The 23,785-nt window shown below is 42.1% G+C and overlaps 3 protein-coding genes across 3 annotated transcripts; 2 read left to right on the forward strand and 1 right to left on the reverse strand.

The window, feature by feature from the left end:
• The first annotated feature begins 1,689 nt into the window (after positions 1 to 1,689).
• On the forward strand, positions 1,690 to 2,688 carry LOC130207924 (transmembrane reductase CYB561D2-like). The gene is made up of 3 exons (XM_056436709.1): positions 1,690 to 2,204; positions 2,308 to 2,345; positions 2,509 to 2,688. The coding sequence occupies exons 1-3, from the start codon at positions 2,072 to 2,074 to the stop codon at positions 2,686 to 2,688; spliced, it is 351 nt and encodes a 116-aa protein (XP_056292684.1). The 5' UTR covers positions 1,690 to 2,071.
• A 5,110-nt stretch (positions 2,689 to 7,798) lies between these two features.
• On the forward strand, positions 7,799 to 9,893 carry LOC130208293 (transmembrane reductase CYB561D2). Its single transcript, XM_056437333.1, has 3 exons — positions 7,799 to 8,143; positions 8,243 to 8,280; positions 8,448 to 9,893. Exons 1-3 carry the CDS (start codon positions 8,011 to 8,013, stop codon positions 8,949 to 8,951), a joined length of 675 nt encoding a protein of 224 aa, XP_056293308.1. The 5' UTR covers positions 7,799 to 8,010; the 3' UTR covers positions 8,952 to 9,893.
• Positions 9,894 to 10,071: 178 nt separating this feature from the next.
• Positions 10,072 to 23,238, reverse strand: rad54l2 (RAD54 like 2). Its single transcript, XM_056437331.1, has 22 exons — positions 23,117 to 23,238; positions 21,543 to 21,771; positions 21,095 to 21,404; positions 20,869 to 21,005; positions 20,652 to 20,789; positions 20,335 to 20,567; positions 20,046 to 20,228; positions 19,792 to 19,925; positions 19,509 to 19,705; positions 19,008 to 19,350; positions 18,727 to 18,904; positions 18,359 to 18,586; positions 18,011 to 18,129; positions 17,448 to 17,566; positions 17,010 to 17,109; positions 16,703 to 16,908; positions 15,863 to 16,032; positions 14,677 to 14,873; positions 14,092 to 14,270; positions 13,834 to 13,923; positions 13,654 to 13,743; positions 10,072 to 13,067 (listed from the first exon to the last, which is right to left on the reverse strand). Exons 2-22 carry the CDS (start codon positions 21,718 to 21,720, stop codon positions 12,046 to 12,048), a joined length of 4,551 nt encoding a protein of 1,516 aa, XP_056293306.1. The 5' UTR covers positions 21,721 to 21,771; positions 23,117 to 23,238; the 3' UTR covers positions 10,072 to 12,045.
• Positions 23,239 to 23,785: the final 547 nt, after the last annotated feature.

Here is a 23,785-nt window from a genome sequence, read left to right on the forward strand (position 1 = left end):
GGCAGGCAGAGAATCAGGGATCAGGGCAGGCAGGCAGGGTTAAACTGGCAGGTCAGGAATATGCAGAGCACACGGAAGACGGAACGGACATGGGAAAGACTGACTGACAATATATAGGGGGGGAAACAGGTGTACGGCATCAGACAGTAATGAGACAAGAGTGGCTAAGGGCAGGTGCAGAGCATGACACAATCAAGTCAGAGGAGACACAGAGAAGAAACAGAACACAGGAGACACAGGAGAAACAGAACAGGGCATTACAAGTAAAGATTACAACTCTTAGAGTTCATCTGAATAATATTAGGAAGAATTATACTGTACATGTATGGCCATCATTTAAAACTATCCTTAATTTACAAACTTTGTTGTTCGACATTTACAATATATACAATTCAGTTTATGAACTTAAACTTATATTTATTTATTTTATTTATGAATTAAATACCTTCACAGTCTTATACTTCAACAGTTTCATGACAAAATGCAATTTTCAAGTTACTAAATTAAAGTAATGATCCAACCAATACTAACATGGTCTCCTGACACCACTCAACTTAATGTTGGTAGCTTTCTGTTGATAACTTCTGTTGATTTTTTACCCTAGTGAAATTTGTAATGCATTTTACTTGGAATGGAGTATTTTGCTGTGGTATTGTTATTTTGAGTTGAGTAAATTAATTTACTTTAAAAGTTTAAAAGTCAATAAAATAGACAAAAAAATTATGCATTACTACAACCCTGAGTCTCATTTCAAATGTAGTTCATATATAATGGTAGCAAGGACTTATATAGTTATATTTAATACCATCATCTGGACAACACAAGTGCCTGAGTAATGCGTTTGGGTCACAACAGGAACCTGCATGGCACACAATGAACAGAAACATAAGCATCAAGAGACCATATGCCACTGTGGTGAGCATAATCATGTGTCTCTACATGTGTCATGTATACAATGTGTGCGACAGGGCGGGATGTCCTGAATGAGCATGTTGTTGTTTGTTTGCTTTGTATGCCCATGGGCAGGCCCTGCAGTCACAACCGTATGAGAGAGTAATTGGAGCACAACTGACCACTGAATGTTGGATGTGAAATGGGTGGTGTGGTATGAGGCTGAGACTTCACACCAGCCGCCTCAAACTAACAACATACTTTTTTAGAGTTAACCATTTAAATGCCATCGTTATGGACGCACCTTTATTTTCAAATATGAGCCTGTAGCTCCAGGCATGATACAAACAGAAGAAGAAAAAAGAGTGGCTTCCCTAAATGCATATATGGGAAATATTTCCTTGAGAAATCCACGTCAGCCAGGCGCGGGTGCGTCAAGTTCCCCTGTATTTACCAGTTTAACCACAGGAGATTTATGGATATTCAGGCTTCAGAATAAAGGCGGAATAACAGTTTGGACAAAGTAATTTGTAGTAAAAAAGATGTGGACTCACTGCTAGATATCTGATCTTCATACAATAAAACAATACATAAAATAGTTTACGCTGGGCTGTGTGAGGGATTCTAAAATCACTATCCAGGTGGAAAGGTATATTTCTAAATGTTTTATCTGAAAGTGCCACCTCAATGTTGTCCCTGAAAACAAAACTCTAACGTATTTCTTGTTAAGTAGTAATAAAAGGTGTGTGAAGTTAAATGCCCCCAAAAACCCACAGGTGTTGCACTTTTTATGTCTGTATGACTTCTGCTCTGGTTGACATGGGTTGGGTGGAGCCAGCCTTTGTAGTCTTTTGAGTGATGGCGAATCGGCAAGATAACGTTTTATTCTGAAAATAACTAACCGGATGTTGTATTTGTTTCTGTCCAGCGAAGTTACTTACAGAAGCACATTGGATTTCATTGAAAGATGTAGTGTTATGTGAATCTTCAAGTTACCGCCCTGTGACATGTATCTGTATATTTAGGGTTCTGTTAACCCGTCTTCTATCCTGAAAATCAACAAGACTTGAACTAGAGGTCGTCACCAAAACGTTTTATTAATTACCACTTCCGGTTCTTTTTGGACGAAACTACGAGATCATCTGATGAACTGCCCACGTCCAACTGCATCGTGTTTATTATGGTCTTCAACAAAGAGAATGGGTCTGAGCTGCGGATCTACGCTTGGATTCGCACAGCTTCCGCAGTTCTGTCGCACTGTCTCTGCGTCGTCTTCACTGTGTTCGTCGCAGTTCTGTCCCGACCGGGTACAAGTGAGTGCTCTTAGCGTTCAAACATTTGGTAGCGTGTTACTTGTTGGTATACTATTTTTCCTTTTGATTTGTTTCTTTGTTTGATCTGTTGGTTTTATTTAAGGTTGGTTTTCCTGGCATCCTTTCTTGATGACACTAGCAGTAAGTTGAACACTTTTATTTTAAATATGTATCGGCTGTTAACAAGATCATTTCAATTGAATTTGAAAGTGTAAAGTGTGTTGTACATTCAATATTGTATGGACAAATCAACAATGATAATGCGGTACAGCCATATTTATGTATGTATTCCTTTTCCCAATAGTTCTCCTTCTTCATGACAGAAGCTATACTTATTTTCTCCCCCTATGGCTCCCTCTTGAAGAAGTTCTCACACAAGACCAAAGGTCGCATCCACTGGTTCCTGCAGGTCCTCTGTGTGTCCTGTGCAGTCCTGGGTCTGGCAGCAAGACCTCACATCGGACCAGGAAAAACTCCCAAATAACCCTTAAGGGGGAAACCAAGGGAAGAAACCTTCAAGAGAGCAACAGAGGAGGATCCCTCTCCTAGGATGGACAGATGCAATAGATGTAATGTGTACAGAAGGACAGATTTAGAGTTAAAATACATTCAATGAATATGACAGAGTGTATGAATAGTTCATAGTAGGCATATTCCACGATGGAGACCTCCACGATCCATCAGGCAGATGGCGGTGGGGAGGAGGAGTGGGCGGAGTCTCAACAGGACAGGGGCGTAGTCATGAGCAGGAATTCCACGTCCCAGGCGTTCCATCCGGCAGATGGGATCTATGCCGTCTCATAGGGTCCGATGACCCCATGAGCCGTCAATTCAACAGGACTTCCGGGGAGAAGGCGGAGTTGGTAACGTGTGAGTGAGAGATGACAATGCATCCTCAAGGAGAGAAAAAGAGGAGATAGGTACTCAGTGCATCCTAAAACGTCCCCGGCAGCTATAAGCCTATAGCAGCATATCAAGGGGCTGGACCAGGGCAAACCTGATTCAGCCCTAACTATAAGCTCTGTCAAGAGGAAGGTCTTAAGTCTACTCTTAAGCGAGGTGACTGTGTCTGCCTCCCGGACTGAAATTGGAAGCTGGTTCCATAAAGAGGAGCTTGATAACTAAAGGCTCTGGCTCCCATTCTACTTTTAAGACTCTAGGAACTACAAGTAGTCCGCATTTAGTGAGCGTAGCTCTCTAGTGGGGCAATATGGTACGACAAGCTCCTTAAGATATGATGGAGCATCACCAATCAAGGCTTTGTAGGTTAAGAGAAGAATTTTAAAAGTGATTCTTGATTTTACTGGGAGCCAGTGCAGAGCAGCTAGTGCAGGAGTGATGTGATCTCTTTTCTTAGTTTTAGTGAGAACACGAGCTGCAGCATTCTGGATCAACTGGAGGGACCTAAGAGATTTATTAGAGCAGCCTGCTAATAAGGAGTTGCAGTAATCCAGTCTCGAAAGTAACGCGTGAACCAATTTTTCTGCATCTTTTGAGACAAGATGTGCCTGATTTTTGAAATATTACGTAGATGAAAGAATGCAGTCCTTGAGATTTGCTTTACGTGGGAGTTAAAGGACAAGTCCCGATCAAAGATAACGCCAAGATTCTTTACAGTGGTGTTGGATGCCAGGGCAATGCCGTCTACAGAATCCACATCACCAGATAATTGATCTCTGAGGTGCTCAGGGCCGATTAAAATTACTTCGGTTTTGTCTGAGTTTAACATCAAGAAGTTGCAGGTCATCCATGTTTTCATGTCTTTAAGACATGCTTGAATTTTACAGAGTTGGTTGCTCTCCTCTGGTTTTATCGATAAATATAGTTGAGTGTCATCTGCATAACAATGAAAGTTTATGGAGTGTTTCCTGATAATATTGCCCAAAGGAAGCATGTATAAGGTAAATAAAATTGGTCCAAGCACAGAACCTTGTGGAACTCCGTGATTAACGTTGGTGGTTATCGGCGTCATCGTTTACAAATACAAACTGAGATCGATCTGATAAATAGGATTTAAACCAAATTAGTGCCGTGCCTGAAATGCCAATCGACTGCTCCAGTCTCTGTAACAGGATGTCATGGTCAATGGTGTCGAATGCAGCACTAAGGTCTAACAAGACCAGGACAGAGAGAGTCCTTTATCTGCTGCCATTAAGAGGTCATTTGTAATTTTCACCAGTGCCGTCTCGGTGCTGTGGTGTTTTCTAAATCCTGATTGAAATTTCTCAAATAAACTATTATGATGTGAAAGTCGCACAACTGATTTGCGACCACTTTCTCAAGGATCTTGGAGAGGAAGGGAGGTTAGAGATCGGTCTGTAGTTAGCCAATACCTCTGGATCCAGAGTGGGCTTCTTCAGGAGAGGTTTAATAACAGCCACCTTGAAGGGTGTGTGCGTGGCCTGTTAGCAGAGACACATTGATAATATCTAATAGAGCCGCCAATTAAAGGCAAAGCGTCTTTAAGCAGCCTCGTCGGGATGGGGTCCAAGAGACAGGTAGGCGTGTTCAAGTAGAAACCGTTGAAAATAATTGGTCACGGTTGATAGGAGAAAATCCCTCCAAATATACACCAGGGCATACAGCGGTTTCCAAGGCCATTTCATCAGCAATGACAGAGAATACCACACTCTCCTTCACTTCCTTCACAATCTCATCACGCACCATACTTGCTAAGCACTGCAGAATTTCATTCTGTATGGTATTGCTTGTGTATTTTGCATTGCGTTGTCCCTTCATTTTGGGCTACCATAGGATTGTGTTTAGCGATCATTTCTAGAATTCCTAAGAAATTCCCTTTGTTGTCATATTCTTCCGATTCACGGTGACCTCTTTGTGCTATATTCTGTGTTGCTGTCAAAAGCAGTACATCTGCAACTGTTTTAATGTAACTGCGATTCTCTTCAACTTTCTTTTGTACTCTTTGTTAATCATATCTAAGATAGAAGAATCTGTAAGCAATAGCCTCTTGTGCTCATTCCAAGCAAACATGGCATTAATGTGAGACTCAGATTTCTCATGCAACTTAAAGCCAGCATCTTTGTCGTTGCTTTTTCCCAGTGTGAAAAGCCTGATTCTGAGGAGAAAACAGATTCTGGCGCGCCAGGCAGGAGAAGTGTCTGCATGCGTAACAGTAGGCTGAATCTTTGCTTTGTGAGTATTCAAGCCAGGGTGTGGTTAAACCACACTGGATTGAACGCCCTCCTCTTCTCACCTTGGAGGTTCTTGGAAAAACCTTTAAACGAGGCTGAGAGGGACCTGCTGCTCTTGACTGTGAAATATCTGAAAGTGACAAAAGCATGAGAATTGGATCAGTGTCATGTACTTGTTGGGACAGAAGTGCTCATTGGGGCATTAGTACAGATGAAAGAATTGAATTAAGTACAATATATTTCATATGAAATATTAAGGCATACCATGAGGTCCAGGTGGGGCCACAAGGGCTGCTGCATCACCATCCCCACGTGTCACTGCATGGCCTGCAGGTACTGCTGGATGGTTCTCAGTGTCAGTGTCATTGTCAGAGAGTGGCTGACTTGACACACCTGAAGTAATATAGGATTTTAACAGTTGTATCAATTTATTTGTATGTCAAATTAGTCATATTTAGCTTTTTCACACCTGTATTGTTAAAATAGGGCTTTGCCCTGAATCTCAGTATAAGCCACTATAAGTATAGCAAAAGTGAAACATCTCAAGTCATAGCAGATAGTTTTATAAAGATGCATACATTACATACCCTGATGTGCAAGTGAAGATGAAGGGCCTTCATCACCAGTATCCTTGTCTGAGTCTACAAAAACACATACGTTGTCATCAGAATGATAATAAAATCAGCCTTTTTGTAAGTAGGCTAAGTGGTATCAGGATTTTACATACCCATGTGTACAGCTGAAGCTGGAGGCTCCTGCTGTACATCCCTAGCAGAGTCAAGCTGGCTCTCATCCTCAGACTGACTAGCTGCTCTGTCCTGCTCTGTTGTTTTGGATTTCTTTCTTTTGAAGAATCCCTGAATGTTCTGATTTCTTTTCATACTGTAATAGTCGCATGTCATGATGCATGTCACTATATCTTGCACAATACATTTAGCCTAATTATGAATGCATGAATGAATGTGACATGCAAAACTTACTCAGGTCTAATGTTACAAAGTTAGAAGAGATACAAGACAGATTTACATACTGTAACGTTAAGTTAGCTAGCGTTAGCATCAGCGTTAGCATTAGCGTTAGCATTAGCGTTAGCGTTAGCATCGTTGACAATAACCAAACAATGATGACGACAGGTTTGCTAGTAAGCTGAGTCAGGAAATAATAAAATAAGATGGGAAAACGTTTTAGCTTTTAAACCATTCACACATGTGTATCAATAAGTCTACTCACATCTTTCAGGAGCTAAGAATCCCTGGACAGGTTTGCTAGGCAGCAAGCTGAGTCAGTCGACACTGTCGACAGCCGCGATGATGACAGACCTGCACCACATATCGTGAAAATCAAAAAACGTTTTAGCTTATTACAGTTCAAACTTTTTAAACCACTGACTCATTATGTGTAACTGTTATCAATAATTCTAGCTACTCACATCTTTCAGGAGCGAGTAGCCGCAATCTCTTGATGTCTTCTTGATGTCTTCTTGTCGGTTGAAAATGAAAGTTCGGTAGTCACACAATTCAAACGTTCCCGCCTCCGTGGGCAGATAGCCAATCATAGTTTAGCATATGGGGTGGCACCTGGGGTGGCCAATCAGATTCCAGGGGTAGCACGTGCCACCCCTGGCCACCCCCTAGACACGCCCCTGCAACTGACCACTGAATGTTGGATGTGAAATGGGTGGTGTGGTATGAGGCTGAGACTTCACACCAGCCGCCTCAAACTAACAACATACTTTTTTAGAGTTAACCATTTAAATGCCATCGTTATGGACGCACCTTTATTTTCAAATATGAGCCTGTAGCTCCAGGCATGATACAAACAGAAGAAGAAAAAACAGTGGCTTCCCTAAATGCATATATGGGAAATATTTCCTTGAGAAATCCACGTCAGCCAGGCGCGGGTGCGTCAAGTTCCCCTGTATTTACCAGTTTAACCACAGGAGATTTATGGATATTCAGGCTTCAGAATAAAGGCGGAATAACAGTTTGGACAAAGTAATTTGTAGTAAAAAAGATGTGGACTCACTGCTAGATATCTGATCTTCATACAATAAAACAATACATAAAATAGTTTATGCTGGGCTGTGTGAGGGATTCTAAAATCACTATCCAGGTGGAAAGGTATATTTCCTAAATGCTTTATCTGAAAGTGCCACCTCAATGTTGTCCCTGAAAACAAAACTCTAACGTATTTCTTGTTAAGTAGTAATAAAAAGGTGTGTGAAGTTAAATGCCCCCAAAAACCCACAGGTGTTGCACTTTTTATGTCTGTATGACTTCTGCTCTGGTTGACATGGGTTGGGTGGAGCCAGCCTTTGTAGTCTTTTGAGTGATGGCGAATCGGCAAGATAACGTTTTATTCTGAAAATAACTAACCGGATGTTGTATTTGTTTCTGTCCAGCGAAGTTACTTACAGAAGCACATTGGATTTCATTGAAAGATGTAGTGTTATGTGAATCTTCAAGTTACCGCCCTGTGACATGTATCTGTATATTTAGGGTTCTGTTAGTCCCGTCTTCTATCCTGAAAATCAACAAGACTTGAACTAGAGGTCGTCACCAAAACGTTTTATTAATTACCACTTCCGGTTCTTTTTGGACGAAACTACGAGATCATCTGATGAACTGCCCACGTCCAACTGCATCGTGTTTATTATGGTCTTCAACAAAGAGAATGGGTCTGAGCTGCGGATCTACGCTTGGATTCGCACAGCTTCCGCAGTTCTGTCGCACTGTCTCTGCGTCGTCTTCACTGTGTTCGTCGCAGTTCTGTCCCGACCGGGTACAAGTGAGTGCTCTTAGCGTTCATTTGGTAGCGTGTTACTTGTTGGTATACTATTTTTCCTTTTGATTTGTTTCTTTGTTTGATCTGTTGGTTTTATTTAAGGTTGGTTTTCCTGGCATCCTTTCTTGATGACACTAGCAGTAAGTTGAACACTTTTATTTTAAATATGTATCGGCTGTTAACATGTTGATCATTTTCAATTGAATTTGAAAGTGTAAAGTGTGTTGTACATTCAATATTGTATGGACAAATCAACAATGATAATGCGGCACAGCCATATTTATGTATGTATTCCTTTTCCCAATAGTTCTCCTTCTTCATGACAGAAGCCATACTTATTTTCTCCCCCTATGGCTCCCTCTTGAAGAAGTTCTCACACAAGACCAAAGGTCGCATCCACTGGTTCCTGCAGGTCCTCTGTGTGTCCTGTGCAGTCCTGGGTCTGGCAGCCATCGTTTACAACAAACACCTGAATGGTAAACCTCACTTCACCTCGTGGCACGGTCTGCTGGGCCTGCTCACGGTGTGTGTGGTGGGGCTGCAGTCGGTGGCAGCGTTGCCTCTCGTCTACCACTCCCTGGCCAAAGGCTGGTCCGTGGCCAAACTCAAACGCTACCATACAGCAACTGGACTTGTCACATACCTGCTGGGCAGTGCCAGCCTGCTCCTCGGACTCAGCTCTGCCTGGTTTACTGGATCAGTCGGGGAGTACGGCTGGTACCTGTCGGCCCTCTGCTGTGCTCTCAATGCCCTCATCATAATGAACCAAGTCAGCAGTGGGTATACGTCAAAGAAACGTCTGCAGTCCTGACTGAAGACACTGCGCAGACACTCAAAACATTCACTGAATACATATGCAAGGTTAGTCACACAGATTTCATCAGTAACATACAATCTGTTTGGTTTGCATGAATGTTATTATGGAACTGATGACTGCAGCAGCACACCTCGTTGACGGTTATGACGCACCAGCGGCAAATGTGATAATAAATAAGTTATTTTCTTGCTTTTTTTAAATGTATGTAATACACAGGACCATCGAGAACACTCGTCACACCTGGGATTTAGTTTTGACCAAATACTTCCAAAATGAATGACATTCCTCAGTTCTTAACTAAACCGGTGAACATGGTAAACATTGTACTTAATAAAAATCAGTATAGCATTTAACAAAGCAGTGAGATGCTAGTATGCCTGTAAAGTGACAAATTAAAATAAAGCAGTTTATATTCCCTACTGAAAACAGTGCGGTGTGAAGGGTGTGACAGCTTTGAGACCATAGTGGGAGATACAAATCTGCAGAAAGTACTATTAAAATGTAAAAAAAAAAAAGGGGGACCAAAAGACTTTCATTACCTTCGCATTGAAAATGCGGAAGGTTATGTTTTGATCGCCATTTATTTATTTGTATGCGTGTTACTCGCATAACTAAAAAAGTATTAAACCGAATCGCATGAAATTTGGTGGGATGATTGATTATTATCCGGGGACCATTTGTTTAGATTTTGGGATCGATCGGGTCAAAGGTCAAGGTCATGAAAAGGTCAAAATCTTCTTTTTACCATAGCGGTCAATTTTTATCCAATTGGCATGCAACTAATGCCAAAATGTTCATAATTCAATGCCCAATCTTGTGATATGCGAAGGTATGCGCTCTACCGAGTGCCCGTTCTAGTTACTTATGTTAAGAGATCAAACACTGAAGATATGTTGTAAAATAAAAGCATTGTAAGTGATTCACAATGCAATAGAAGATTGTTTTATTGTTAAAATAACATTGATAAGTCATATTCTGCTTCGATCGAGGCTGCATGTACGAAATTCTAACTGAATCAGCCGTCAGTCAAAGTGAACAAAACGTTACAAAAATGTATTTTCCATTCTAAATAAATTCCAGACACTTACATTGAAATAAGGGAAACAACTGCCAATAAGAAGTTATAAAAACATTTAAAAAACTGGAATATTTCCACGAAACACAAAAGTACATGTAATTGACAAGAAATGGCTGACAGGTTTTGTTTTATAAATGGATGATTCCCAAGATTCAAAAGCAAAGTTCCCAACGGATCAAAAAGACTGACGACAAAGACATGGAGGCAATATGTTGTACCTCGTACAGTTCACAAGCAGATATGATCCTTTTATAAAGTCACAACTTCACCTTCAAATCTGAAATAAAGTTCCCAAAGCACGCTGAAGAAAACTTCCATCATGAATCATGATGGCCCCGTCCGTTCGGTTCAGCCACCACGCCCCCTGACCCGTTCTGCAACGGTCACAGGTGGTTGTCGTGAAACGTTCACTATCGGCTTTGATGCTCGGCGGCTACATTGACTGAAGGTTTTAGACACTCGGGCTGCATGAATGCAATGTTTCCTACAGTTTGGGTAATATTTGTTCTCAGCAAGGTCCTGAAAATAACCCATAAGAAAATGTGGATCATCAAATCTACACGTAGATACACGTCTGATGGTGGGGACACGCAAGTACAAACGGCAACAAAAAGAAAGAAAAAAAAAGAGTAAAGCAACATAAAAACTAGCTTTCTTCTCCTTTTGGCATCCAAGATTATCACAATGCTGAATCCGCCCAACACCGGTTTTGAGTTTCACACCGACTGTTTAAATGCTCAGTAGTTCTTCCAACAGATTTGTAAAAGGGACGCACCAAGATAAATGCTCAAGACCCCTTTGTTATTTAAGGCTAAAAATGAAAGAACACAGTATGAAACCTCGTCCCCGTATTATCAAAGGATAACATGAAAGCACATTCATTTTAGTTTTAAGGGAAAAGATGGTAAATCATAAAGCTGAACATACATTTGTTTTCCTAGCATCAATGTGAGAGCGTGTTTATCATGAGTGTGATAATAAACCATCTCCCTCCCAACCAAAATCTACACACTGCAAAGTATTGACTTGCAATATAAACGATAATGATGCTATTTACAAAGTATCAACATGTTCAATAACAGTATCACACATAATATCCTCAACAGGGGATGCTACAATGTCTATCAAATTGCTAAAGACTAAAATATGCTCTGAAAGCCTACGATTTCGGTTAAAGGTATGCCTCAAAGGCCTTTACTAGATATATTGTCTAGTGGATTTTGACAAATATTAAACACCACGTTCTGGAGCCACCGTGAGTTATTTATTGAACTATGTCGCCTTCCAGTATTTAATAGAAAAAGAATCTGTGCTAACAGAAAACGAGTAGATCAGCATTCAGCAGGTGAGTGCTGCTAATAAGTGAAACAGTCGGTCAACTGTTTGTTTGCACTCGACCGTTTCACAACAATAAGACAATCCAACAAGAAGCAGTTATCACATCATTCTATTTGAATTCAGGGGAAATACAACTAACACCACTAAGACGCCGTGCTTTAAAGTATAGCAGTGGAGGCTGTGCTTAGAAAGCGCCCGAAAGATTCAGCCGGTCCACCAACAGCAGTGGTCTGTTCCGACTGCTCGGCAGCTCCATATCAACTGACCGGATGTGTTCCTCTTCCTTTGTAAAGACATTACGGTACAAGTTGATTCTCTCGTTTGCAGGTGAGAGTATGGGAGTGTCGTTTAATGAGACCATTAGGAATGGAGCTACGTTAATGAACAGCAAGGCCAAAACACATTGAACTGAATAGTTGTTTCTAACTTCATCCTCATTAAAAGGTGATCGTTTCGTTCCTTAATCCACTTTTTTCCTTGTGTGTCTACTTGCATTTTCATATGCTCTCATATTCAGAATATCAAAAGGCATCTGACCATCAATCATCAGTGTATAGGTTTGAGCAGATACTGTTACATAATCCATTTAGTTCATTTCGTAACAGTGTAATAATTCCCATCCCTAATTTATGTTTGCCATGATTGATAAAACCTGTGTGTGAAGCTGCCTCTCTACTGCCCTGTCACCTCGATAACGTCGTCATCAGAACTGCTGCCGCCGGTCTCCGTACTCTGATGCATGTCCGGCTGAGTCAGAGCTGCTCCCAACAGGCTGGAAGTGGGATTGTTGAAATGGGAGCGGAACCGGGATGGAGTAGAGCTGGAGTTGGGCGTGGGGAATCCCCCGGACCCAGAGAGGAGAGGGGTAGGAAACATCCTCGGCTCAGAGAGCAGCGACTGACTGTAGTTGAGGGGGAAGCCCGATGAAAGCAGTCCGGCCATGTTGGGATTCATCATGTACGGAGGCAGAGACCCGGACGCCAGGGAGGAAGAAGTGGCTGCCGAGGGTGTAGATGCCATAGGGGGGGTGGTGGAGGCTGAGGAGAAAGCAGTTGACATAGCGGAAGAGGAGGGGGTGAGAAGGTGTCCGTTTCCTGTGGCAGACTGTCTTAGTAGGTCTGAGCCTGCAGAGGGGAACATGGTCTGGAGGTCAGCCAGGGTTTGTCCAGTTGTCTGAAGGAATGACGATCCACTGCTCCCACCCATCAGAAGTGGGTGACTCATGTGACCCAGGTTCCCCAGTAGGGAGGACGAGTTCAGACCCGCAGGGGAAAAACCGAGCCCACCGGAGCCCATGGACAGTCCAGGGAAGCGTGCTGCGGCAGAAGTGCGCTTGCTTCCTATTTGTGCGTTGCCCTGGCTTTCAGTACTCCGGCGCTTGCTGCCACGCATCTCTATAGCCGAGCTCAAGAGGTCATCACTCAGCTGCCTGTTGAGATCACCAGTCTGATTGTTTTGCAAATTGCCGTCACCCCCTGCGGTTAGAGCCAACATTTCTGACGGTGACGGCAATTCATTCCCCATGGCCGCGGCGGCGGCATCACCTGAGGATGAAGCGTAGCGGCTGAGCTCTCTGAGAATCTCAGAGCTTAAGGGAGAGGAGGGCCGCTGCTCCCCGTTGGGGGAGCCCTGCTGTGGATCCACAGGCGATGAACAGCCATTACCGAGTGGATGGATCAGGGAACCCTGGGTGTCTGTGGCAGGGAAAGAAAGGCGCTCGTGAAATGTCAGGAGGAATGTAAAATGGCTCTGAATAATTTATGTTTCAAAAGGTCAATCCTCAAAATAAGATGGTGCAGCCAAATATGTCCCTGATGTATTAATGTACTTAGGAGTTGTGTACTCCAGATTAAGTATGCCACTTCCATACAGCTGGAGAGTTGTCAGCAACCACAACATAAGGATAGTTAACATCTGTGCAGCAGAGGTTGAGGTATTCTGACTTTCACTCCGTCTAAGTTCCTCCACATGGATAGTGACTTTCATCAGACCCTGTACCTCCTAAATGCCCACATCTTTTAAACTCCACATCTTTTACTTGTGCGGTAGGCTTTTTGTAACAGTCTTTAACTCTAAAGCCAACACTGAGATAGCCCTGATGACATCACCATTCTTTTCTGAGAGAAAGCTTGCTGCAGAGCCTCAGAAGACAGTACACTGTTTTACCAGGTTGTATAGTTACTTCTCATGACACGTAAACTGAACTTTATATGTAAAACATATCTCCCTCAATGTTGTATGAGTTGTGGATCCAAGATTAAGAAATATGACTTTTTTTACCCATTGAAGCAGCAGAGCCGACTGCTGGCCTACTGATCTTTCCAGATCGAATAGCAAAGATCCGTCCATCGTTTGTCCTAATGTAGGTACCTGTGGTGGAGAATACATCAATTGATGGCCTCGGCATTAACTCAGAAATGCTTTATATAAAGAGAGAAATTACTGCATGGTTGCAACTACCTTTTGATCCTCTGATGACATGGATGCTCTCTCCTGCACTAATTCGAGCTTGAACATCGGTCGTGCTGTTGGCTCCTGGGATTACAATATCTGTAGATCCAGATCAAATGGCAGACGTTATTGTATGGTCACTACATTTCACAGCAAAGACTAACATTTGTCTTCTACTGAGAGATTAAATGGTTTATTCAAAAAGTTACATGTGATGGTTGGTGTGGTACATTCAGAGACTTAAGCATTACAAATATTATACATTACCAGTTGTGGTGACGATCCTCTGCACATAAACTCCAGCTTTCTGCAGGAAGTTGACGGGCAGGCTGCCGGCAGAGCTCGAGCCAGCCATGCCGGCCTGCCGAGGCATCATGGGGATTGGGGTTGACTGGATGGGCCTGACACTCGCCACAGGCTTGTCATCTGGCCGTGCCATGGGACGCCTGCAAATATGAGGGCTGAACTCATGAGGCGCTCACACACAAACATACGTTTTGTTTAATCTGATAGAAATGTATGAGAAAAAGAAGATAAACTCACGTAGAGGTACAACCTCAAAGAAAGCAACACATTTAATGGTGCTTCAATTTTGGGTGCATGTTTTTGCCAGTAAGCAAGTCAGATTTGTGAGGCGATTTTGTCCATAGTGAATGCAATCGCATAGACTCCTCAATATTTTTTGTGAGGAAAGTGTAAATGAGAATGCATTGCATTCCAGAATATCAGGTAAACATTGCTGGTTAGTTAGTTTGTGTAACTGGGAAGCTAATAGTTTATATTGAAACAAAACATCCGTGAGCCACGATACCTAAAATGAATACAAGCTCAAATATGCAGTGTAAAACCCACCAGCCGCGTTGGTTAAATGCTGGGATGTTTGTGAGCGTCTGATCACTGGTTGGGTAATAGGGGGCGTAAGATGGACGCAAGTGGGGCACAGAGGCTCGTTTCTCATCCTCATAGCTCTTCTTGGCGGCTCTCTTCTCGGCTTTGGTCAGCTTAGACTCCTTCCGATCTACCAGCAGAGACTCGTGAGGAAAAGGTTGCTAAGGAGACAAATGAAGATGGAAATTAAATTACAGATCTGCATCAGATTGCTTTTCCATGCAAGGAGCAGGTTGTTCTTTACTACAGAAACGTCTGCACATTTCAGATAGAATTTTTATTTTTACGAGGTAAGCTGGGGATGTGTAAATGTTACGTGGTTTTCATTCTTCCGTTTCTGCAGCCCAAGACCACTTAGTGTTAAGTTATCAAATACATAAACATCAACCACGAAACCTTCTGGTTGGGTCCAGGCTTATACTTTGCTGCTCAGACATTTGGCTACTCTGTTTTGGAAACATCTTTCATGCTTTTGGGCTGTAGAAAGCCTCTTTACAAATACAGGTTATTTTGTATAAACATTTAGCAAAGAAAGTCATGTACATAACTCTGTACAACCACACTGACACTTGAAAGGACAGAAAGACAAATATCCCTCTGAAAGAGTTGGATACGAATAAAAGAAATCACCAGTAATCGGCGGTTTAGCATCAAAATGTGTAGAGATTCAAATAGGAACATGTTCCTGTATCAAGTGCATAATAATGCAGCCTATGACGAGCTAAAAGTGGCAGGAGTATTTTACTTTAGCGAAGCGATTCATAAAAAATCCCAATTGAAAGACTATTAGAATTGGATCACAGAATATCAGCTGAACATACTGCAGACTGAAAAATCACAGTTTAACCCTCTTCAATCGAACCACTGCCCAAAAAAAGAAAAAGGCCGCCTGAAAGATTTAGAGACTAAATGCAAGCACCGTTGTGGTTCAATAATTATCTGGTGTCACTTCGAATGGCATGAAAAACGGTTACACCATTATTTCCCCCTGATTCAAGTTGTAATCATTTAATTTAAAAACTACATAAGCTTGGCATCTGAATTATACTTATTTAGTCTCTGTAAAATGTACATTATAAAAAAAGAATAGAACCTCAATACAACAGGGGACTCCATACGTGACTAAGTAAAGGCCATCATGCAACGGTACCTTGGTGATGAGGTGTGGGTAAAGCTGACAAGCTTGATACATCACAATTTCAAATTCATCGTGGCATTCCAGCGACTTTCTTTCAGGTTCCTCTTCCACAAAATGCAGCAGCGAGTCCACTTCCTTACGAGTGAAGTTCAGCACTGGGTTCAGGTCATCAACCACACGGTCTTTAAACAAACAAGACAAAGCATATTAAAAGCTCACCTATGGTAACTAGTGTGATTCTGGTGTCTTTTTAAATGTATTGATCATAAAGCAGGTCTAAGTGTGATAGTACCGAAACACCCAATCCATAAACACAATGTCCTCATTCTGTGGTTTCTGTGGTTAAGAACAACATGAACACAATCTTCTCATTCAGAAAATGTGCCTGCAGAACCTTGTAGCACCAATTAAAAGCAATAAGGAGAACTACATAAAAATAGTTACTCTCACGGATGGTCTTGTTTACTTATGTAGGTCATATAGAAGAAACTGTATGAAATCGAGTTTAATAATAACTAGTTAATGGTTCCTTATAGTATCATGAAGTATGTGTTTATAGTGGTTGGATAAGTGCTCAATAACAACTTTAAATCATATATTCAAGTATTACTTGTCAAATCAAGAATTTAAATGAGGTAGATTTTAGTGTCCATTTGAAAACTACATTCTCCCAGTTATTGATTACATCTGAAAATGTATCTAATAATACCTGGAACTCTTCCCGAGAACTTATTTACCCCGATTCATGAAACGGACCCCAATAGTTGTGAGTGGATAATAAAAGGGATTGTGCCAACGCAATATGAATGCAATGTTTAACATAAAGATAGTTCACATGTACAAATCTCTTACCAGACATGCCCTGTTTGGAGACTTGTCGGTCATAGATCTTTTTCTCCAAGGTGAAATCACAGACAAAGCGGTAAATGTAGCAGGGTTTCTTCTGACCATAGCGGTACACCCTACACACCGCCTGAGCATCATGACATGGGTTCCACGAGGCATCAAACACAACCACACGGTTGGCCCCAATCAGATTTACCCCCAAGCAGCCCGCTCTGAAAGGAACACAGCAAATTATAAATAATATTTCTACCAGTGAATATATAGGATAGAAAGTGTGAAAAATAATTATTAAAAAAAGAGCGGGGACACATACTTTGTAGAAAGTAGGAAGACCCATGTGTTGTGGTTGTCTGGGTCATTAAACTGATTTATAAGTCGCTCTCTTTCTGAGGCAGATGTACTCCCATCCAGTCCTGGAGACAGACAAACATTATCTTTCAACACTGAAGCACCTGAATGCATCTGAACACCTAAAGAATGTCATGGTAATATCTTTCATTGAATACTTAAGATGTTGGATATTTTGCATCATGGACATATATCAAATTCTTATGGGAGAAGTCCTTTTTTAATATTCTGCCAAGATTTTTTAAAAAATCAAACAATATATACCCAAAAATCATTTGTGTCAAGGACTGCAAGGAATTGAAGCTAAATTGATACAAAATGAAGACCCCCAAACGGCTTCAGTGGTGACGACCACACATTCTGCAGAGTGTCTGTTAGAGAGGGAACCGGGTGGATGACTCACTGTAGTAATTGATATTGCGAACCCAGTTCTGGCTGTGAGCGTCAGGGGAAGCGATGCCTGGCGGCATCGGTCTCTTTGATAAGAAGTCCTCCATCACCGTCAGGGTGGTCAAACTTTGACTAGTAGGTAAAGAGCACAAACCGATATGGGGGTAAGAAAAGTACACCGTGGGATTAAATGAATGAAACTTATTATGAAGTAAAAGGGACTTCAAGAGACTGCAGTGTTGTGGAGACTCACGAAAGTAAAGAGTTACTATTAACCAGTCAGACGTCACAGTACTGCTGGATGTACATGCCGTACTACAAACAACTATAAACTGTGTTTAATTAAAGCTCATCTTTTTGGGAAACTACGACATTCCTGCTTAGATGAGAAACCTGGAAGAAAAGCAGAAAACCTCAGAAGTTATAGGAAGATTTAGTTAAGAATGTCCCAGTTTGTGAAAACCTGTAAACGCTCTCCAAGTCTGATCTAAAAAGCTGAAAGGCAAAGTCAGTCTGCCTGTTCTCTCAGACGCTAAATGGTGGATTTGTGTTTCATGCAATGCACGTTGGACTTACCTAAAGATCAACAACTTGTCTCTTTTTCTTACACTCTCATCAATCAAGTGGAAGAGCAGAATCATCTTGGCAGAGTTCTCCAGAACTCCGGTTTGGTAGTTTGCCATTATGCCCTTTGCCTGTAACGAATAATGTGGCTGTTGAATTAAAAAGGCCCTGCGCGACACAGACCTCGGGCCTCTAAGCGGACACGCCGACGACGATTACATGTTGGTATAGCAGATATACCAGCACTATACAACATAGTATGCATTTCAACATTATACGAGCTTAAGGTTTGTAACAAAGATCTAACAAAAAATTGACTCTTGTGGCGACAACAGCTTCACATGGACTGTCATGACATACCCATTCATATGTGATGACTTGATTGGCTCTTTCCTGAGAGGGATTGAGTGATGGCAGGGTGGTGTTGACTTTGCTGTTGCTTGAGTCTGCTGCTTTGGCTTTTAGGCCAGCAGGGTTAGGACAGCGGGGGTTACTAGCTGGAGTGATGCCATCGAGGTCAAGGTCCTGCTCGTTGGCCGAATTCTCCTTCTGCAGGGCTTCATAGAGGACATCTGGGTGATTCCAAATCTGACGGGGAGAAGAAGTAGTCTTACTTGATCAAAATTGGACCCAAAATTGGATTCGTCAAAAGTATCATCGGAAAATAGGTTGTTCTGGCCCTTCAGGACCAACGGTTTCCACCTTAGCAGCCAGGGAAACAGCCTCACCTTGCAGCATACACAAAAGGCTTTGAGTGGGTTGAGACCAAGCCAGCCACTGTTCCCTGCTTCTCGAAAGCGTTTCATGAACTCGGTATACAGCGCCCTCTGAATGGGAGAGAGCCGCACCAAGATCACATGCTCGTCCTTGGAGGGCAGCTGGTCTCTCAGCACATCATGACCTCGTCTGTAACCCAGAAAAACACCACAGACCATATTGACAGGTTAGCATTATCCAGGCCACGAGGCTTTTTTTCACCATCTAAATCCAGCACCGATGGACCATTTACCTCTGGACAAAACCTTCCAGCAGGCTGTGCAGCACGTGGCTTCGGTAGCGCATCAAGCGGCCATCTTGAGGAGTGCTGTCCACGCACTGCCCGTTCAGAATGGGACGCTCAAACATGTTGCTGAATTCCTGACGTGTGCCTAAAAAGTCCGGCCGAACGAAGTCCACCATGCACCAGTATTCAATGAGGTTGTTCTGCAGTGGGTACCCGGTCAGGACTACTCTGCGCCGGGAGCGGATGTTCTTCAGAGCCTGTGATGTGCTTGCATGATAGTTTTTAATCCGATGACCTTCGTCACATATCACCACATCTGGGCCAGGCCGCACTATGGCCCTTTCAATACCTGAAAAGAGTCAAAAGAAGATTGAGGGAATGAGGCAGGAAATATAAATCGCACTGTACATTGGTTTGCATGGCACACAGACAACTTCACACAATTGGTACGGCCAATTTAAACACATTTATAAAACAGCCTCCCTTAAACTAATTACTTTCGCTGACCTTTCATGAGCTCCTGCTGTCTATCTTCCTCATCCAGATCAATGATGATTGGTCCTGCTGGCTTCTTTGATTTCCTCTTCTTGCCCATAACAAAGCTTTTTTTCATGGACAGCAAGCGGTACATCTCATAACCCATCAGCAACACCCCTCCATCTCTGGACCACTCCTCCACAACTTTGGCCCTGGCCAACGTTGTTCTGCAAGTCCCACAGGACGACGATTAAAAGCTTGAAGGTTTGCCAATGAATGCATAATGTTGCACGAAACATGGATTTGTACATACTTGTGCTCATCGTTGAGAATGTGAACTTTGAATGTGCGGCCTGTGGCGACTGCAGGGTCAGTGTCAGGGGAAAGAGCTTCTTGTGGTGGGAGCCAGAGGTTAAACTCTGTCAGCCAGTTCTGAAGTGTGTTGACCTTTTAGGAAGGAAGCCAATATTTCAGATGTTAATTTAAACAAATTAATATAGTGACTTCTGAGAACATAAATGTTTAGTCTACATATTTATGAGCACTGTACACACTTGTATTACTCACAGGAACAATAACCAGCATAGTGTGAGCCTCAGTATTCCTCAGTAGGATGTCGGTGAAGGAAATGACTTGCAGTGTCTTGCCCAGCCCCATGCTGTGAGCAAGAATGCAGCCAAAGCCAGTGCTGGTCTTGTACCGCTCCAGAGACTCAATGAGGTTATCATAGAGAAATCGGATTCCCCCAATCTTATGAACAAGGAGAGAAATGTTGTGTGCAAACAGGTTGGAATGTGAGTTTCTGCTCCAGAAGAACCTTTTGAGTGTTTGAGGGAGAACAAGCTTGTGGGCATACCTGGTGAGGTTTGACAGCCCTGGCTAGCTGTGGAGCAAGGTAAAGGTCTTTCTCCTCTGCAGGGTGACTGATATTGACCAGCACTTGACCCTGGGCATCAGGCAGATTCATAGCATCGTTGATATGTGCCCCGCTGCTCTCCTCTGAGGCGGCGGCGCCATCAGCATCCTCGTCGGTCGACTCGCTGCTGATCTGCAGGGTGTCCTCATCCCCAGAACTGAGCTCAATTATATCTATGCCGCAGGAGAATTGAAAACAGTGTGAGATCATTTAGAGTAAAAAGGATCCTAGATTCACATTTGTGTCACATAGCTTACCATCTCTAATCGCAAGTACAGGCTTGGAGTCCACTTGTTCATCTTCATCACCACTGCTGTCCAGACAGATCACATCCTGCTGGCTCAGGAGAGCAGGGGCCAATTGAGACACTTCCCCTAAAATTGAATCAGTGTCGACTATTGGAAAGATGGCAAGGAATTAGGATATAAAGTAACCAAAATAAATGTCAAACTTCACTGAAAGCGGGACAGTCACCTAGCTGAGAGTCGGGGACAGTTGAGGCTGCTGTAGGGAAGTCCTTCCTCTGCTGCTCCAAACGCTTCCTCCTGTCCATTTCCTCCTGTTGAGCAGCCTTGGTCCCAGCCTCCAGCTGATTCTCTTTCAGCAGCTTTCTGTAAGCGTAAAGAAAAAGTTAAATATTACATCCCAACATTTAGCAATGCGCTGTACTTGAGGGGAAATATCAAACAGATACATGTACCTGATATTCTTCCTCATGTGTGTAGGCTTAGTTGACTTGGAGCCTTTTGAAGACTTAGAAGATTTGGTTAATTTCGAGGCTTTATGTTTTTTTGTTTTGCTAGAAGGTGGCTTGCTCTGGCTTGACTTTTCTGGGCTGGGTGGAGGCTGAGAACGAGAGGCCGGTCTGGAGGGAGCCCTGGAGGATGGGCTCCCTCCAGCTCCCGCAGGCTGAGATGGAGACTTTGGGGATGGCTCCCCGGAGGTAGTTGAAGTGGAGTCTCTGCCATCCTGAGCAGTTTTTGTCCTGCTCTCTGCACTCGCAGGTCGTTCTTGAGAGAAAATAGACAGTATTTTAGTTGATGTCTTCAAAGACTAGTCAACAGGCACCACTTCCGTTTATATTAATTATCTGTGAATACATTTGAAAAAATAAGAGGCACAAGAAAGAAAGTTCATTTGTCACTCACCAACACCATCATCTTCGTCATCTCCATCATTTTCATCCTCATCTTCGTCCTCATTGTCCTCGTTGTCGTCGTCGTCTTCTTCTTCCTCCTCATCCTCCTCCTCCTCATTTTCCAAACACTCTTCTTCACTGTTAAGGCTAGGCTCCAGGTCACTTTCTGAAATGGCCTCTTCAGACATGGTGTCTTACAAGGCTCTCAAAATATTACCTACACACCTTCATCAGGAGCCCTACAATAATAAAATACATCACATCTTAACATTTAAAAAATAAACCTAGTTATTAGACAATGACATTTTATAACCGTCTGGTATTTTTACTTGAAAAAATGTCACTGTTAATAAATTCTGAAAATTGCCAATGACTACATTTATTTTCATCTATTAATCGACAAACAATATTCTCTTATCACTACTGAAATGTTTGATTTCTAAACACACTTGACATATTAAATCAAATGACTGATCTGTGACCTGAGAAACCATTGGGAGGTTAATTCGTACACCAACAGCAAACATCTTAAAGTTACTCCAAATAGGGAGAGAAGCGCTATTCTCAACAATAACGTTCATTTAGGCTGGACTGCTGATGACAAAGGCTCGGTGGACAAGTGTTTTAGAAACTCCAATGAGACAAACAAAACCATTGAATTTCTCCAAATATTCTCTGAATTGTTGGAGACTTCCTTAGTGAGGTTGCTGATATGTTAAAACCATAAAGGTCAGCATCAACAACTCTAAAGGCGTTTAACTTCGTCATGATCCTAAGGCATTGGTACTCCAAATAAAGACAGGCCGTGCTGCCTTAGATGGGAAATACACCTATGTTCAAATAATGTTGGTGAGCTTACAGACCTGACGCTTGACAGCAAAACTCTTGAACAGGTTTGGGGGATATATTGTGATATTAAAGTTAGTCCCGTTTGTGGTCGATCCAAAACAGGCTATGTTGTAAAGGCGCTACAGCCCTCAGAGTATGTTTACACTTGTATATTCAAATACTGAATGTACTCGGTGCTTATCAGTGCATAATCTATTGTTTAATATGTAATGTTAAATATGACGTGACACATCGGAGGGATTTTGTCCAAAAGGCTTTGAGCTGAGGGTGGAGGTGTCTAGCAAGCAGCATTAAGCCATTTCTGCAGCCTATATGTTATCATGTTTTGTTATTGTTCATTAACGTTATCAAATGCTTGTCTCTAGTTGTCTTATTGGGCTTCCTAACCGAATGAAACTAAATGGTCATGTTTCTCAGGTCGAGTCAGACCAACATGTTCGCTAAATACACAACAATGAACGCAAACCCACACGCCAATACCGCGTTGAACTAAACATGGTCCATTAGTGGCAGCAAAACAGGGATGCTGGTTGTATGAAGGTTTCAAAGAAAAGTAGCTTTCCTTGACGAATAGACCGTTTGGGCTGTCGTTACAAGATAATAATCTTACATTGTTCAACGTTAGGTGTAACGTTCGGATAGCTAATGCTAGCCTGCACTCCAACAAGGCTAATGCTGTCGGTTAGGTAAGAAGCGCCAGTTGAACTCAACCATCGGGCTGTTGTTGGATCTTACCTTGAATGCAGCTTTAATGTAGTCTTCAAGGAACCTCTCTGTGCATAAAAAAACGACAACCAATGAATTCGACTAGGACGTTAACTGTTAACATGTAACTGATAAACGTTGCTAATTTTCAATTTTCCAGTGTAACCACAAATACCATCCCTCCACACGAGCTCCGAGTAAGGTTCCGGAACTGAAAAAGCCCGGTAACGAATACAATCAAAATAAAATAAACGTTTTAATGTCATGTCCGAATTATGTATTGTGCTTGTTTTAGTAAATACGCTCTTCCCAATCAATATTATTTTACATCGTGTAAGATTGCATTCATACAAAACAAAAAACGTAAAAAAGAGCATTTTAATATCATATTGTAAATTGCATGTCCAAATGTTAGTATGCATACTAAATATTACCTTTTTGTTGTTGTTGTTTCACACTATATAGCAAGCTCCTAAAATACTGTGGAGCTGGGTTCACCTAATAGTAGGCTACTGTTAAGATACTTTGTATTTCACCTTGGTCATACTTTAGAGTTTTCTGGGAAATCAATTTAAATATTATTTATCAGAATTTAATTTTAAATAAAGGGGTGCCTAATAAATAAAACTATGAAAATGAATTGACTGATTTAGTGATTGTTTTGGTCTTAGTTCTGACAACAGGAAGTTGAGGAGAGGA

This window comes from Pseudoliparis swirei, chromosome 18 (genome assembly GCF_029220125.1).
Source record: "Pseudoliparis swirei isolate HS2019 ecotype Mariana Trench chromosome 18, NWPU_hadal_v1, whole genome shotgun sequence".
In the NCBI taxonomy this organism is placed as follows: Eukaryota; Metazoa; Chordata; class Actinopteri; order Perciformes; family Liparidae; genus Pseudoliparis; species Pseudoliparis swirei.

What these genes read in the sequence shown, in the direction of transcription:
- LOC130207924 (XM_056436709.1), top strand. Translation starts at nt 2,072, where the DNA reads ATGGTCTTCAACAAAGAGAATGGGTCTGAGCTGCGGATCTACGCTTGG. An exon ending in TCTGTCCCGACCGGGTACAA is followed by an intron (nt 2,205 to 2,307) that starts GTGAGTGCTCTT and finishes GTTTTATTTAAG; the next exon opens with GTTGGTTTTCCTGGCATCCT. An exon ending in CTTTCTTGATGACACTAGCA is followed by an intron (nt 2,346 to 2,508) that starts GTAAGTTGAACA and finishes TTTTCCCAATAG; the next exon opens with TTCTCCTTCTTCATGACAGA.
- LOC130208293 (XM_056437333.1), top strand. Translation starts at nt 8,011, where the DNA reads ATGGTCTTCAACAAAGAGAATGGGTCTGAGCTGCGGATCTACGCTTGG. An exon ending in TCTGTCCCGACCGGGTACAA is followed by an intron (nt 8,144 to 8,242) that starts GTGAGTGCTCTT and finishes GTTTTATTTAAG; the next exon opens with GTTGGTTTTCCTGGCATCCT. An exon ending in CTTTCTTGATGACACTAGCA is followed by an intron (nt 8,281 to 8,447) that starts GTAAGTTGAACA and finishes TTTTCCCAATAG; the next exon opens with TTCTCCTTCTTCATGACAGA.
- rad54l2 (XM_056437331.1), bottom strand. Translation starts at nt 21,720, where the DNA reads ATGTCTGAAGAGGCCATTTCAGAAAGTGACCTGGAGCCTAGCCTTAAC. An exon ending in GGGCTGTCAAACCTCACCAG is followed by an intron (nt 20,229 to 20,334) that starts GTATGCCCACAA and finishes CTTGTTCATAAG; the next exon opens with ATTGGGGGAATCCGATTTCT. An exon ending in ACAGCAGGAGCTCATGAAAG is followed by an intron (nt 19,351 to 19,508) that starts GTCAGCGAAAGT and finishes GACTCTTTTCAG; the next exon opens with GTATTGAAAGGGCCATAGTG.